General features: G+C 48.3%; 1 protein-coding gene and 1 pseudogene across 1 annotated transcript; both read right to left on the reverse strand.

Moving 5' to 3' along the window:
- Positions 1-940: 940 nt before the first annotated feature.
- LOC125512486 (uncharacterized) lies at positions 941-3,324 on the reverse strand. The gene is made up of 3 exons (XM_048677583.2): positions 3,109-3,324; positions 2,079-2,515; positions 941-1,359 (listed from the first exon to the last, which is right to left on the reverse strand). Exons 1-3 carry the CDS (start codon positions 3,322-3,324, stop codon positions 1,134-1,136), a joined length of 879 nt encoding a protein of 292 aa, XP_048533540.2. The 3' UTR covers positions 941-1,133.
- Positions 3,325-6,837: 3,513 nt separating this feature from the next.
- LOC147965943 (uncharacterized) lies at positions 6,838-8,917 on the reverse strand (annotated as a pseudogene).
- Positions 8,918-14,301: the final 5,384 nt, after the last annotated feature.

Consider the following 14,301-nt stretch of genomic DNA (forward strand, 5'->3'; position numbering starts at 1 on the left):
ACATCCTGGAATCCCGGGAGGGCGGCCCCAAAATTTTTGAACCTGAAAGCACGGGGCTTCCGAGGTCCTTTGTCATCAGCAAGCAAAAGCAGACAGTGGTGAGAGAGCGACGAGGACAGCGCATGGAGAATATGCGTGCCGAACTGGATGTCCCACTCCGCGTTGCAGAAAAAAGAGTCTAGCTTGCATAATGTTGGGTTTGAACGCTCATTTGATCAAGTGAAGCGTCTGTTTTGGAGGTGGATCTCTTTAAGGTCACAACTCTGCAATGTTGTCCGAAATCTGGTGATTCGTCTTCTGTTGACATTTCGTTTATTTTTATCCCTCGCACGGTAGATTTGGTTGAAATCACCAAGAGCTAGCCAGAGCTCCCCACTCGGCGGCTTATGATTAATCAGCTCCGCGAAGAAGCCCTCCTTGAGGGAGGAGGATGTTGGCCCCTATACAACGGTGATTCGGTAGCTGACATCGGAGTGCTTGATGTGTATCGTGGCCGAAAGGCAGTAGGTGGTGGCCACCACATCAGTCACAGCAACATGGTCCTCATCCCAGAGCATGAGAATCCCACCCCGGGTACCAATCGATGGCCGCTGGGCAAAATTGCGAAGCCTATGCCCACCAAGGAAACTTGCTATGAACATATCAACATTTTCGAGCTTTGTTTCTTGCAGGCACACTATTTGACAGGAGGAAGCCGCGACGGTCTCGTGGACGGCAGCACGGCGGTCTGGGCAGTTGAGGCCCCTTACATTCCAACTCAACACATTTATCTGTTGTTCAATCATAAGGAAACTGTTGAACCCTTGAACATGAGGGGATACAAATGCCCAGGATGCCATTACATAATTATTCTGGCTATCAGCGTACTTATCAGAAGAAAAGGAGCATACATGGACGAGACACACTAAAAGCTACCCAATTGGACAAGTAGCAAGTCGAGTAAAAAATATACTTACAAACAACATGATAGCATAGCATCAATACATAAACTTCACTGATATTTCATATATGCTTATGATTTATGCACCACTCCAGAAATTCAGAGATAAAAAAACGATTCGGACTGCATAACATATTTGAATATAATCAACTGAAAATATGAAGAAATGTAATAGAGATCTAGCTCAGGAAGTTTACATCATTTCACACTGTTTAGCATGCTCAGAGTTGATAGCATCTTGGACCTCCTGTAAGCTCTGAAATGGCCCAGACAGAGTAGGATATGTGTGGAAAAAACCACACATATCAACTCTGACATAATATTTGATAGTCAGGCGAGTAGGGCTGAGTGCAAAGACAGGGCGTGATGGTGGGAATATCGCATCGGTACCACTCACTGTCTGGTCCGTGACCTCGCGCCTAAAGTAGAAAACAAGAGATATGTGATTCGTTAGAGAATTGTAGTTACTTTTTTCTCTATAACAGGATTCTTAGTTCTCGTACATTTTCAATTAAGAGCCTCTTCGATTCTTAGGATTGTAAAAACGCACGAATAGAAAAAACACAAGATTGGAATGTCATGCCCATTCGATCCTATAAAATTTGAGTTTGTTTGGTTACATCACCAAAAAGTAAAGGATTTTTCAAGAGGTTTTGAGTGAATGCTAGATTTCCTATGGAACGTAGTAAACTTATTCCTTAGGAAAAATTCCTACTCCCTCCATCCATATATATAGGGCTTAATGCATTTTTCAAGACTCCCTTTGACTATTGATAAGATTAGTAATATATGAGATGTATAATGTGAAAATTATATCGTTGGAAGCTCCTATCACGTACGAATTTGATGATATGCTTTGTGTAACTTGCATGTCATACATTATTTTTAACATTTGATCAAAGTTAGCCTCAAAAATGTATTAGGCCTTATATATATGGATAGAGGGAGTACATGATTCAACCATACAAATCAAAAGACCAAATTAAGAACAATTCCTAAGGATTCTAAGCCTTCAAAAAATACTTTGAATCAAAGATGCCCTAAGTAATTTATAGTGAATCATTAACCTTTCGTTTCAGGGCTCAATATATTTTTCATACCATTCCTTATCATCATAGCAGATACACAAACAACGTACCGCTGAGGCAGCTGGGCTTTATCGAGTAATTCTTCAATGTATTGCGCACGGGACAGAGGACGGTTCGTCGTCCGCAGGTCGGAGTCGACTTCGAGTCGTGGCGGCCCACCTTCCGATCCGTCACGGGGCCTCGTCCGGGGGTCGGGGTCGACTTCGAGTTGTCGCGACCCGCCTTCAGATCCGTCAGGGCGGCGTCCGGTCGGCATGATAGGCGGCGGGTAGGTGTTTCTTTGCACGGGAGCGGAGGGAGCCTGGCGGCGGCGGCGGTGTGCGAGTGTCCGGAGGTTGGAGTCGACCTCGACTCGTGGCGGCCCGCCTTCAGATCCGTCGCGGGGCCTCGTCCAGCGGTCGGAGTCGACTTCGCCTTCAAATCCGTGTCCATCGGAGCGGCGGTATCCGGGCGGTATGGGAGACGGCGGAGGCGGCGGGTAAGGATTCTAGTAGACCCCGAATCCTTTCGCCCCGCAAAACGTGTTTACAGATCGCAAAAAAACGCCTTTGCGGACCGGTGCGGACGGCGGCAGTTACAGACCCTATATAATCTCTATCTCTTCTCTACTACCTAAAAGAATCGTAAGGTTCCGTTTCCTCTTTTATGTCGTCGCACCTTTCATCATGCGTCCCCCCGCTTCGTCCATCCCTCTTACGATACCTACCATTCTTCACCGGTTTTCCTCCCACCTCCTGATTTTCTATTAAAACTGACAGACCCATTTAATCTTTGATAACACAATCAATTAACGTGTGGTAATCAATCTTATATTTGACAACGATCACACAATCAATTAAGTTATGGTAATCAATCCCGGTCCTTTACCCTCAAAAAAATCCTGGGCAGAGCAGTCGATCCTCTCTCCCTTGTCTATTCTTTTTTTTCGAAACGGAGGAAAAAGATTTGCCTCATCTCATTAATTAATAAGAGTTTTGAATTACATGACCGATCGCCCGTAGACGCCCGAAACCGATAAGCCTACTCTCGTGGCATAAGAGAACTCAGCCGTTTGGCCCCTGCCAACCCCCAAAGTCTGACCTCCGCCTTGATTCTAGACGTGATTACATTTGGCATGGAGGACACCATCCTAAATACTCTCGCATTCCGCTCGTTCCAAATCTCCCATGAAACCAACATGACGAGAGATGCGAGGCCCTTTCTCACATTGCCATTGACGCCTACCATGTGATGCCACCAATCGTTGACGCTGTTGAAGTTACTCCAGTCGATGATGTCCACATCGGTCAAACCCATCCAAGTCTTGATCTCCGTCCAAATGCGTACCGTGTATCGACAGCGGAAGATGATGTGTGCCGCCGTCTCTGGCTCCCTCTTGCATAACTGGCATAGGCCGCAATTTGGCCATCCTCTCCGTTGAAGCCTGTCCGCCGTCCAAACACGGTCTTGAATGATAAGCCAAGCAAAGAATTTGTGCTTTGGCGGCGCCCGATTGTTCCACACTGCAGACTTCATTTTCGATGTAGTGGAGTCGTCGAGTTGAGCTTTGTAAGCCGACGATGCCGTGTACTCACCGGAAGGCGAAAGCTTCCAAACAATCTCATCATCCACCCCTCATCAAGGAAGACCTCTCATAATCCAACCCAAAGCTCATAGTATTCAAGGATGTGCTGAATTGTGAGCCCAGAGTTTGTGTTGATGTTGGCAATCCACTTGTTGAGATCCAAAGCCCTATGGATGGTGTCATTCTTGTGTTTGGAAATTGCAAAAATGGAGGGAGCGATGTCTTTTGGCTTGCGACCCCCAAGCCAAGGGGAGTGCTAGAAAGAGGCCCTTTACCCATTGCCAACAGTGATGGAAGTGCACTCATAAAACAGCGCCATGTCCTCTTCATCGCACGGATGCCCCAAATCAACCCAAGCTCTTTCCGCGTCCTTCCAAACCAACCAAGGCCATCTGAGCCGTAAGGCACGTGCGAATTTTTCCATGTCCAGGATGCCTAGGCCGCCCATGTCCTTGGGCGTACAAACTTTCTCCCATCTTATCTTACATTTGCCTGCAGAAACTTTATCCGTGCCTCCCCAAAGAAAAGCCCGCTGCAGCTTGACGATGGATGCCATCATTCCTTTGGGCACCACAAGCGAAGTGAGGTGGTGGATGGCCTGCGAAGTGATAACTGACTTTACCCACGTGCTCCTCCCAGCCATCGTAATGTACTTTCCCTGGCCAATCATGATCTTTCCAGCAATCTTATCAAGCAAATGCTGGAAGTCGACAACCCGCAAATGATGAATGGATAGTGGAAGGCCGAGGTATCGCAAGGGGAACTGAGCTCTGACCGCTGGGAAGGCACCCAGAATCATGTCAAGGTCGACATTGGAGCATCTAATAGGGGCCACCAAACTCTTGTTAATGTTCGTAACTAGGCCGGTGACGTTTCCAAAGCTTTGAAGTATGGTGGCAAGCATATCCACATCCTCCTTGATAGGCTCCAAGAATATGGCAGCGTCGTCCGTGTATAGGGAGGTGCGAAGGCGGGCACCACGGCCACGTAATCTGTGTAGGTATCCATTCTCTGTTGCCACGTCCAAGATTTGCTGAAGGGGGTCAATAGCAAGGACAAACAGAAGGGGAGACACTAGGTCCCCCTGCCGGAGGCCCTGCCCATGCTGGATAGGATTGCCAGGAACACCGTTGAGAAGAACCCTCGATGTAGATGTCCGAAGAAAGGCCGTGATCCACTCACGAAACCTCGAAGGAAAACCTCTCCTCTATAATAGGTCGAGAAGATATTCCCATCTAACTGAATCAAAAGCCTTCTTGATGTCCAACTTGAGCAGGAGTGATGGCGTGTTTGTTCGTTGAAGTCGGCGAGCATAGTTGCGAACATACATGAAGTTGTCATGGATGCACCGAGATTTGATGAAGGCACTCTGAGCACGGGATACGAGGATATTCATAAAAGGGGTGAGCCTCATCGCCATCACCTTGGCCACAATCTTGGCGACGGCATGGATCAAACTGATAGGCCTAAAGTCCGTGATCGCCTCAGCCCCCTCCTTCTTTGGCAAGAGAACCACATTTGCGGAGTTGAGCCAGTGAAAGTTGTCCGCATGCAAACTCGAGAAGGCGGAGATGACCTTCATAAGATCGTCCTTTATAATTGGCCAGCAGCTCTTGAAGAATGCCCCAGTAAAGCCGTCAGGCCCGGGAGCCTTGTCGCTAGGCATAGCCTTGATGGCTGCAATCACCTCCTCGTCCGTCATCTCATCCCCTAGACTGGAAAGATCACAATCTATAAAGTGGAGGAGTTGCCAATTGAAGTCTGTGGTTCTGCGTGGCCCTTTGCTCAAAGCGGTGGTGAAGTGCTGATACATAATATTCTCCTTATCCTCATGCTTCGTAACCCAACCAGCCCCGTTGCTCAACTTGTGTATGAAATTCTTGCGCCTCCTCCCATTAATCTTCAAGTGAAAATTTTTGGTGTTGGCGTCCCCCTCCTTCAAGTTACGGATGTGGGCACACTGCCTTTTCCTAGCCCTCTCAAGAACCGCCAAACTGATTACGCGCCTCTTAAGCCGCTTACGTAGGTCAAACTCCTCCGGCGAGAGGGAGCGCGACTCCTGAGCGATGTCCAATCTGAGAATAATTTGAAGTGCCATGTGAAGGTGCAGCCTTGCATTTGAGGAGAAAGATTGACTCCATTTTCTCAACCGGACAGCGGTTGTCCGAAGCTTATGGAAGAGGATTTGACAAGGCTCGTAGTGGGGGGTCGAAGCAGCCCAAGCATCAGAGACAGTCTCTTGAAAACCCGGCATCTTGATCCAAAAGTTCTCGAACTTGAAGCTTCTAGGCTTTTTGGGGCCAATTATAGGTGCCAACAGCATGGGACAATGGTCAGACAGGGACGAAGATAAGGCATGCAAGATGTGATTTTGGAATTCAATGTCCCATTCGGCGTTGCAAAACACACTGTCAAGTTTGCTCATGGTGGGATTTTGCCGCTCATTACTCCAAGTGAAACGACGATTTTGAAGGTGAATCTCGCGTAGATCACAACCATGAAGCGTGGCGCGGAACCGGTTGATACGATTGCGGTTGACGTTCCTCTTGTTCTTGTCTCTTGCATGGTAAATTTGATTGAAATCCCCATTTACAAGCCACTTTCCTCCATGCCCCGGCTTGTGAGCCACAAGCTCCTCAAAAAAAATCTCTTTTTGATTGCTCTCAGTTGGGCCGTACACGGAGGTGAGGCGAAAGGAGCTCTCCTCCCGGACAGTGGTAACTGTAAGAGAGAGGCAGTAGATGCCCATGATGATGTCCTAGATGCGGAAGAGATCATCATTCCACAGAATTGCAATTCCTCCTCTAGTGCCGGTTGCCGGCCTCTGTGCAAATCCTCTCATCCTAAAACCACCGAGATAAGCTGCTGTTGCCGCATCCAAGTCCTGCAATTTTGTCTCCTGAAGACAAGCAATGTTGCAAGCCAATGCGACAATGGACTCATGCACTGCAGTCCGCCTGGCCGAACAGTTTAGACCTCTGACATTCCAGTTGACAATAGAAAGATCGTCGTCATTCATTGGGAAACTTGGTGGTGCACCAACAGGCCAACAACAAGGAGAACAAAGTAACACGGGCAAACTTGCTTTGGGCGAAACAAATCAGGAGACATAATACATCCATACACAGCCCAAAGCACAAAAGCATCAGTCCAGCAGACTTGGGCGTGCTCACTAGCACATACATAGTATGTTGTACTAACATTTGAAACTTGGACGACCCCAAACAACATCATAGCTGCACACATTAGCTTACTGGATCATCTCCATGTACCTCCTGGTCCAGGGCGTCCTGCCCACCTCGGTGCATCAGGGCTTCCTCCATGGCCCCGGCTTGCTCACAATCCAGGCGAAAGAGGGCACGCAGGGCTGCCACAGCTGTAGAGGGGAGCTTCTGCTTGAACATGCAGACGAACTCGTCAATGGCATGCTCGGTGACCTGCTCCGCACCATCCACTATGCCAAGACGACGACACAAATTTCGCTCAGCCATCTTCGCTATGGGCATGCCCCGGTGGCTACTCTTGATCCTGATACTGCTCCGTCGCACCGTGTATCCAACAGCAAATGTCTTCCTCCTGTTTCTATTCACAGGTGGAGGCGCCGGCGCCGGGCTGATAAGAGGTGATTGTGCAGGTACAAACAAGGCATCGTCAGCCAACACCCTTTCTGAAGAAACCGGGGACAGCGACCCGGACAACACTCTGCCGTCACCACGACGAGGTGGCAAGGGAGTACGTGCCGGCGAGCCATCCACGAAGAGTGGCGTTAAGGACTCCAGCCAGTCGTTAGACACCTCAAAGTCGCGTGCATGCGGCGACGTTGCCGGCGTATAGTAGGAACCGAGACCTGGAGGTAGCTCACGGTCTTCGCCCACGTCCGCACACGATGAAGACAGCAGAGGACCGGCGAGGCGTGACGGCGTCCGGATCTTCAGAGCTGCCAGTGTAGGTACCGGTGGAATGACTGTGATGTTCGGCGCACTGTGAGCATCACTCAGCGGGGTTGTGGCCGTCACAGCAGCAGGCGTGGCGTCAGAGGAGGCTTCGAAGCCAGGTGGGCGCTCCAGGGTAAGGCCGCAGGAACTGCTGGCCCTGACCGGACTTGCAATGCGCGAGGACGCCTTTGGGCTAGCACGATGGAGCAGCAACATTAGCCTAGAGCCGTCCTTTGGGGATGTTGCTTGCAAGGGCAGCACAGAGGTTGGGGAGGATGGCGAGCGTCTCTGATGACACTAGTTGCGGCTGCACTCCGCAATGTCGACGACGCCAGACTGTTGCACAGGCTTGCACACGACCTTGACGTCCGCGGCCCGTGCGCCAATCACAGAAGCGAGAGCTTCAGCAGCGGCCTGACATGAGACACTGGATTGGGCTCCAACGAGCCAAACGACCGCCGCACATGTGGAACCGAGAGCAGCCTCCATCTGCAATTCTGGAGCAGCTAGAATCACCCCGATCCCAGAGGTGACACCAGGCCGAGGTACTGCATGCGCCGGCAAGTGGCACACTTGAGCTTGAGGAGGAGCTTGAGTAGTAGGCCATCCACGAGCAGGAACCTGGGGAGCAGCGGACCCGTGAGCGTGAGGCCTGGGAGGCGCAGCAACCGGACACCGCTGCGGCGACAGGGAGCTGAGCAGGCGCCAAGCGTTCTTGCATCCCCGCGCACGATGACCGGGCCGGAGGCAGTGGGAGCATCTGAAGGGATCCCTACAAAGAGCAGCGCGATGACCCAGGGCGAGGCATCGGCAGCACCTCCCAGCCATCCAGGCGGGGAGAGGACACCGAGCAGGTGCTGGAGCAGGAGGCGGACCGCGCGGACCTCGCCGAGATGACACCAGCTGCCATCCGTCGCTGGCCAAATCCGCCTCGCGCCCGGCGCCTCCCACAGCAGACGGCGAGGAAGATACGGGCCCGACGTTGGAGAAGCATGCGAGCCATCCACCCATGCCGTGAGAGATGCTGGCGACAGGAGCAGGCGCGAGCACTGATGAAGGCGGAGATCCAGCCGGTGGAGGCGCTGTGCAGCAGACCGGGGCTGTCTGGCGCGCGCCCATCGATCTGCAGCTCACCCGGACGAAGGAACACAGGAGGGGGACCTGGGACGACCTCAGCAGAGAGGCCGAGCATCGGAGCAGCGACCAGATCCAGAGCAGGTCGGCCGGCCGGGGAAAGGTTGGAGAAGACCTGCGGCTGGAAACCTGCGAGCACGACAGGCGGGGGCGGCGGCAAGGGCGTCTGAGGCTGGGGAGAGGCAGGACTGGAGGTGTGTGGCGGCGCCGGAGTGGCCGCCGCCGAAGGAGCTTGGTCGCTGGGTCGGGAGCTCATCCAGCTGTGCCAGTGTGTTAAAATGACGTTTCTCTCCCTTGTCTGTTCTCCTTTCCTCGTCGCCGTCACCGATCTGATCTACCACTTCCGTTCTTCTCCCGATGATGATCCGCACTCCTATCTCTCAAATTTTCTGGTCTCGCGCTGCGATCTTACCACGGACGCAGGCCGATCTTGCCATGGAGGCGGACAAATGGACAATGTCTCGGGAACATACTGATCGAGCGCGGCACCGACATCCTAGAAGCAACCGCTCGTTAAGGGCATGCGGCGGAAGACCTCAAGGAGGCGGCTAGCTTTGACGTTGGAGCAGATCAATACATGTCTTCCGCAGGTGATAGAGGTTGCCGATTACATAAGTACATCGACGTGCACTAGGCATCATTACGACGAAGTCAGCATGGTCCTGCTGAGTTTGGTGAGTGCTTCCTTTGGACTATTAAGTTATCTTTGTTCCTTATTTTTTGGTTTGTGCCTTCGGTCTGGAGAAACAAGGCAATTCGTGTACCAAATTATGAGACATGAATGGCTGGTGCCTTCGGCCTGGGAGAACGCGCATGGCCATTAGTCTGACGCGGAAATACCCTGGGAAGTAGTGCAGCTCCTGATTGCAGTAAAAATCTTCTCCCAGTTACACTCCTCAAGATCCCTTCTCATACTGGGACACAACTGATTGCGCCATGGCCAATAGAAAATTACTCACAGTGCTCTGTATTAAGAATTTCTGCAGCAGGGAAACTTGCCATATACCTGTTAGAACTGCACCACAACTAGCTCGTCAGTTTCAAAGTGAAGAATTTCTTGTTGTTTCATTGCAATTGTATAAAACTCCTCTTGGGTGGCAATCATCAGGAAAAGATGCTTCACCTCCAGCAGAAAGATAAGTTTTTGGGTCGCGCTAACTGCCACACGTGTGGTAGGAAGGGAGACGCACCACACGTCTCTAATGTAAACAGATTGCCACGTCATCGCATGCATGCATGTAGGAATCTTTTTGGATTTTATTTTTAAAAATGTTTTATCTCTTAAACGAAAAATCCGATTGAAAATTCGTTTTCACCATTAAATCCCTCGCGATGAGATCTTCGAAACTAGATCCCATATTGATATGTTTTGATGAAATTTTTTTTGGATTAAAAGTTGCCATGTCTATTGCATATGAATTGTCATGATGTTTACACTAAAGTTGCCATGATATGTTTCAGCTATTTTCTTCTACATTTAAAAGTAAATTTTGATATTTATAAAACAAGAAATTAAGAAACTAGACTTGCCATGAACCATAAACTAAAATTGCCATGATACATGCACGTAAAATTGCCATGGTTCATACAAAAAATAATTTTCATGGTCAAAGTACTGGAGTTGCCATCATCAAAATACTAAAATTGCCATGATCTACAAACTAAAATTGCCACATGGCAACTTTAGTTTAAGCCCTATGACAACTGCAGTGTAAACATCGTGGCAACTTTTGGCAAAAAAAATTTCGTCGAAACATATCAACATGGGGTCTAGTTTTAAAGATCTCGTCGAGACGGATTTAATGGTGAAAACGGATTTTTAGTTCGCTTTTTTATTTAGGAGATACAACATTTTTAAGCCGAAAACCAAATTTTTTTTCTGCTGATGTCATCTATTCATACGTGGCAAAATGAGTGGTGATGAAGGCGTGTGGGCGATGTGCAAACACCCACACGTGTGGGCGTTAACATTTCCGAAGTTTTTTGTGTTTTTTAATTCAGAAACATGTGTATGTATGATTCATGCGTGTTACAGAGAGAAATTTCATTGAACACTGCTACACACACGATGTATTATGGACGATCTTCCCATGATGCCACAAATCCAGCCATCCATGCATAAAGTAAAAGTGGATATCACCGTTCAATCAGCCATCATGCGGGATTTGGCCGGGCACTGTCGTCCGCCCAGTAGTTCCGAATTTCATCCTTTTGTGCATTTCAATAAATTTATTCTAATTAATGCAAGCGTTTGAAGAAGATAAACACCATCTCTATGTAATTATGTTTATGAAATATGAAAAGAGGGATAACCTCTGCATCATCGGGAGTGAGTCCAAAAGTGGAGGAGCTTGGATGGTATGACGGCTTTGTGATCAGTTGGAACTTTTTAGTGTACTCATAAATGTGTAAGAAATGGTTAATCCAAAATGTCCTTCTTTACCAATCCAAACTATTTACCAGTTCTATAAGATGACTATTTGGTTCATGAAAAAAAATTAACAATCTTTATTCAAATTTTGTAGTACAAAAATTTCATTGTTTCATTGCATAAGATTATGAATATGATTCCATTGAAAAATAATTTTGGATAAATTATATTACAAAGAATATGACAAATAAATGAAGCTGAAGGCAACATCCCAACATTGTATTTGAATATCTTAAGGGCTCGTGGAGTAGATCTTAATTTATAAGAGATAAAGGTCCTTGCCTTCTATGCACATATCATTGAATATATCTCTGTTATAAATGGAAGGACAAATTGATTATTCTTATCGGTCTGTCCAGGGCACATCTATGCACTTTAGCAATGACGTATTCTTATTTGTTTAGAGGAAATGGATAATAAAAAATAAATGTCTCAAAAGATATATTAGCACTTGAGTTGCATGTTGTTGGGGAACGTTGCAGAAAATAAAAAAATTCCTACTCGTTTCACCAAGATCCATCTAGGAGTTCATCTAGCAACGAGTCATCGGATGCATCTACATACCTTTGTAGATCGCGTGCGGAAGCGTTCAAAGAACGGTGATGATGTAGTCGAACACGAGGTGATCCAAATCACCGATGACCAAGCGCTGAACGGACGGCACCTCCGCGTTCAACACACGTACGGGACGGGAGACGTCTCCTCCTTCTTGATCCAGCAAGGGGGAAGGAGAGGTTGATGAAGATCCAGCAGCACGACGGCGTGGTGGTGGATGCAGGGCGTCACAGTAGCAGGGCTTCGCCTATACTACGAGAGAGAGACGTAACGGGGAGAGAGGGAGGCGCCAGGGGCTGGTGTATCAAGTCCCTCCTCTCCCCCACTATATATAGGAGGGCCAAGGGGGGGGTGGTGCGCCAGCCTAGGAGATCCAATCTCCTAGGTGCGGCTGCCAAGGGGAGGTTTCCCTCCCCCCAAGGCACCTAGAGGTGCCTTCCACCATTTGGACTCTTCCCTTAAGTGGAACCCTAGGCGCATGGGCTTTTGGGGCTGGTGCCCTTGGCCCATCTAGGCCAAGGCGCACCCCCTACAGCCCATGTGCCCCCCCGGGACAGGTGGCCCCACCCGGTGGGCCCCCGGGATACCTCCGGTGGTCCCGGTACAATACCGATAACCCCGAAACTTGTCCCGATGGCCGAAACAGCACTTCCTATATATAATTCTTTACCTCCGGACCATTTCGGAACTCCTCGTGACGTCCGGGATCTCATCCGGGACTCCGAACAACATTCGGGTTACTGCATATACATATCTTCACAACCCTAGCATCACCGAACCTTAAGTGTGTAGACCCTACGGGTTCGGGAGACAAGCAGACATGACCGAGACGACTCTCCGGTCAATAACCAACAGCGGGATCTGGATACCCATGTTGGCTCCCACATGCTCCACGATGATCTCATCGGATGAACCACGATGTCGAGGATTCAATCAACCCCGTATGCAATTCCCTTTGTCAATCGATATGTTACTTGCCCGAGATTCGATCGTCGGTATCCCAATACCTCGTTCAATCTCGTTACCGGCAAGTCACTTTACTCGTACCGTAATGCATGATCCCGTGACCAGACACTTGGTCACTTTGAGCTCATTATGATGATGCATTACCGAGTGGGCCCAGTGATACCTCTCCGTCATGCGGAGTGACAAATCCCAGTCTTGATCCATGTCAACCCAACAGACACTTTCGGAGATACCCGTAGTATACGTTTATAGTCACCCAGTTACGTTGTGACGTTTGGTACACCCAAAGCACTCCTACGGTATCCGGGAGTTACACGATCTCATGGTCTAAGGAAAAGATACTTGACATTGGAAAACTCTAGCAAACGAACTATACGATCTCATGCTATGTTTAGGATTGGGTCTTGTCCATCACATCATTCTCCTAATGATGTGATCTCGTTATCAATGACATCCAATGTCCATAGTCATGAAACCATGACTATCTGTTGATCAACGAGCTAGTCAACTAGAGGCTTACTAGGGACATGTTGGTGTCTGTTATTCACACATGTATTACGATTTCCGGATAACACAATTATAGCATGAATAAAGACAATTATCATGAATAAGGAAATATAATAATAATGCTTTTATTATTGCCTCTAGGGCATATTTCCAACACATGTGACCATGGTTCGTGGTGGATCGATTTCCACAACATTATTTCCCTTGGTTGTGATGGCAAATATAATGCGCATATGATCATTTGGTAATACAGGGACATGAATTGGTTGGACACCTAATAATGATCTAAACCAAATACGAGGCGTTGCCATCCCTAGAAAATTAAAGTGCATGTTTGATTGGTGGTGGATGGAGAGATTGTGGGCCGGATGCGTCACTGATAGAGGTGGCAAGTTTGGATTGGGGAGGCGAGAAATGAATATAGTTGATGAAAAGACAAGATTGATGTTGGTATTAAAGCATTAGGACCGGTAGGTCCCCGTTGCAACGCATGGGCAATTACCTAGTGGACCCGTAAAAAAGAATATTCTTTTACGGTGTCTGATCTGGCGCAGCTTCTTCCGGTCCGCAAAAAATAAATTTGCACCTTAATTTGATCTAGCATATTGCATTTCTTTGCTTTTTCAATAACATTGGATACAAAAGACATCATCCAATCTTTGCTAGAATAGCAAGACCAAAGAAAACAAGAATCACAAGTATGCATTTTAGAAGATTTCTAACGTTATGCTCCCACTAGTTGGACTAATATCTTCTCCATGCATTCGTTGTTGATCTGTGGATTCTTGATTTTGCATTCCTCTTTCTTCATCTTTGGTTCGAAAGAAGTAGACGTTGCTTCCCCTCTAGTTGCACATGCAGCCGCATCATTGCCTTCGATTCTACTAAGGAGTGCACCAACATCTATTAAGTTTCTTTCTATCAACAAATCAATGTATCGGCCTTCCCAAAACCAAAATGAGTATCCATCGTCCTACACAAACGAATGACCATGTTCGAAATGAGGATCCGCAATTGAACTAAAGAATGAGCTATCAAATGAGCTACCGGAAGTGCACGTACCTGTCGTATTTGCATTTGAAGAACACCCATCCGGGGTGCTTCGGCATGCCCGAAGTTGGCCGCAGCATTGTCCGCGTGCAGTCGTCGCACTAGATGAGCGGCATCGGCAAGCCACAGAG

This window comes from Triticum urartu, chromosome 6A (genome assembly GCF_056163025.1).
Source record: "Triticum urartu cultivar PI428250 chromosome 6A, HENAU_Tu73, whole genome shotgun sequence".
NCBI lineage: Eukaryota > Viridiplantae > Streptophyta > Magnoliopsida > Poales > Poaceae > Triticum > Triticum urartu.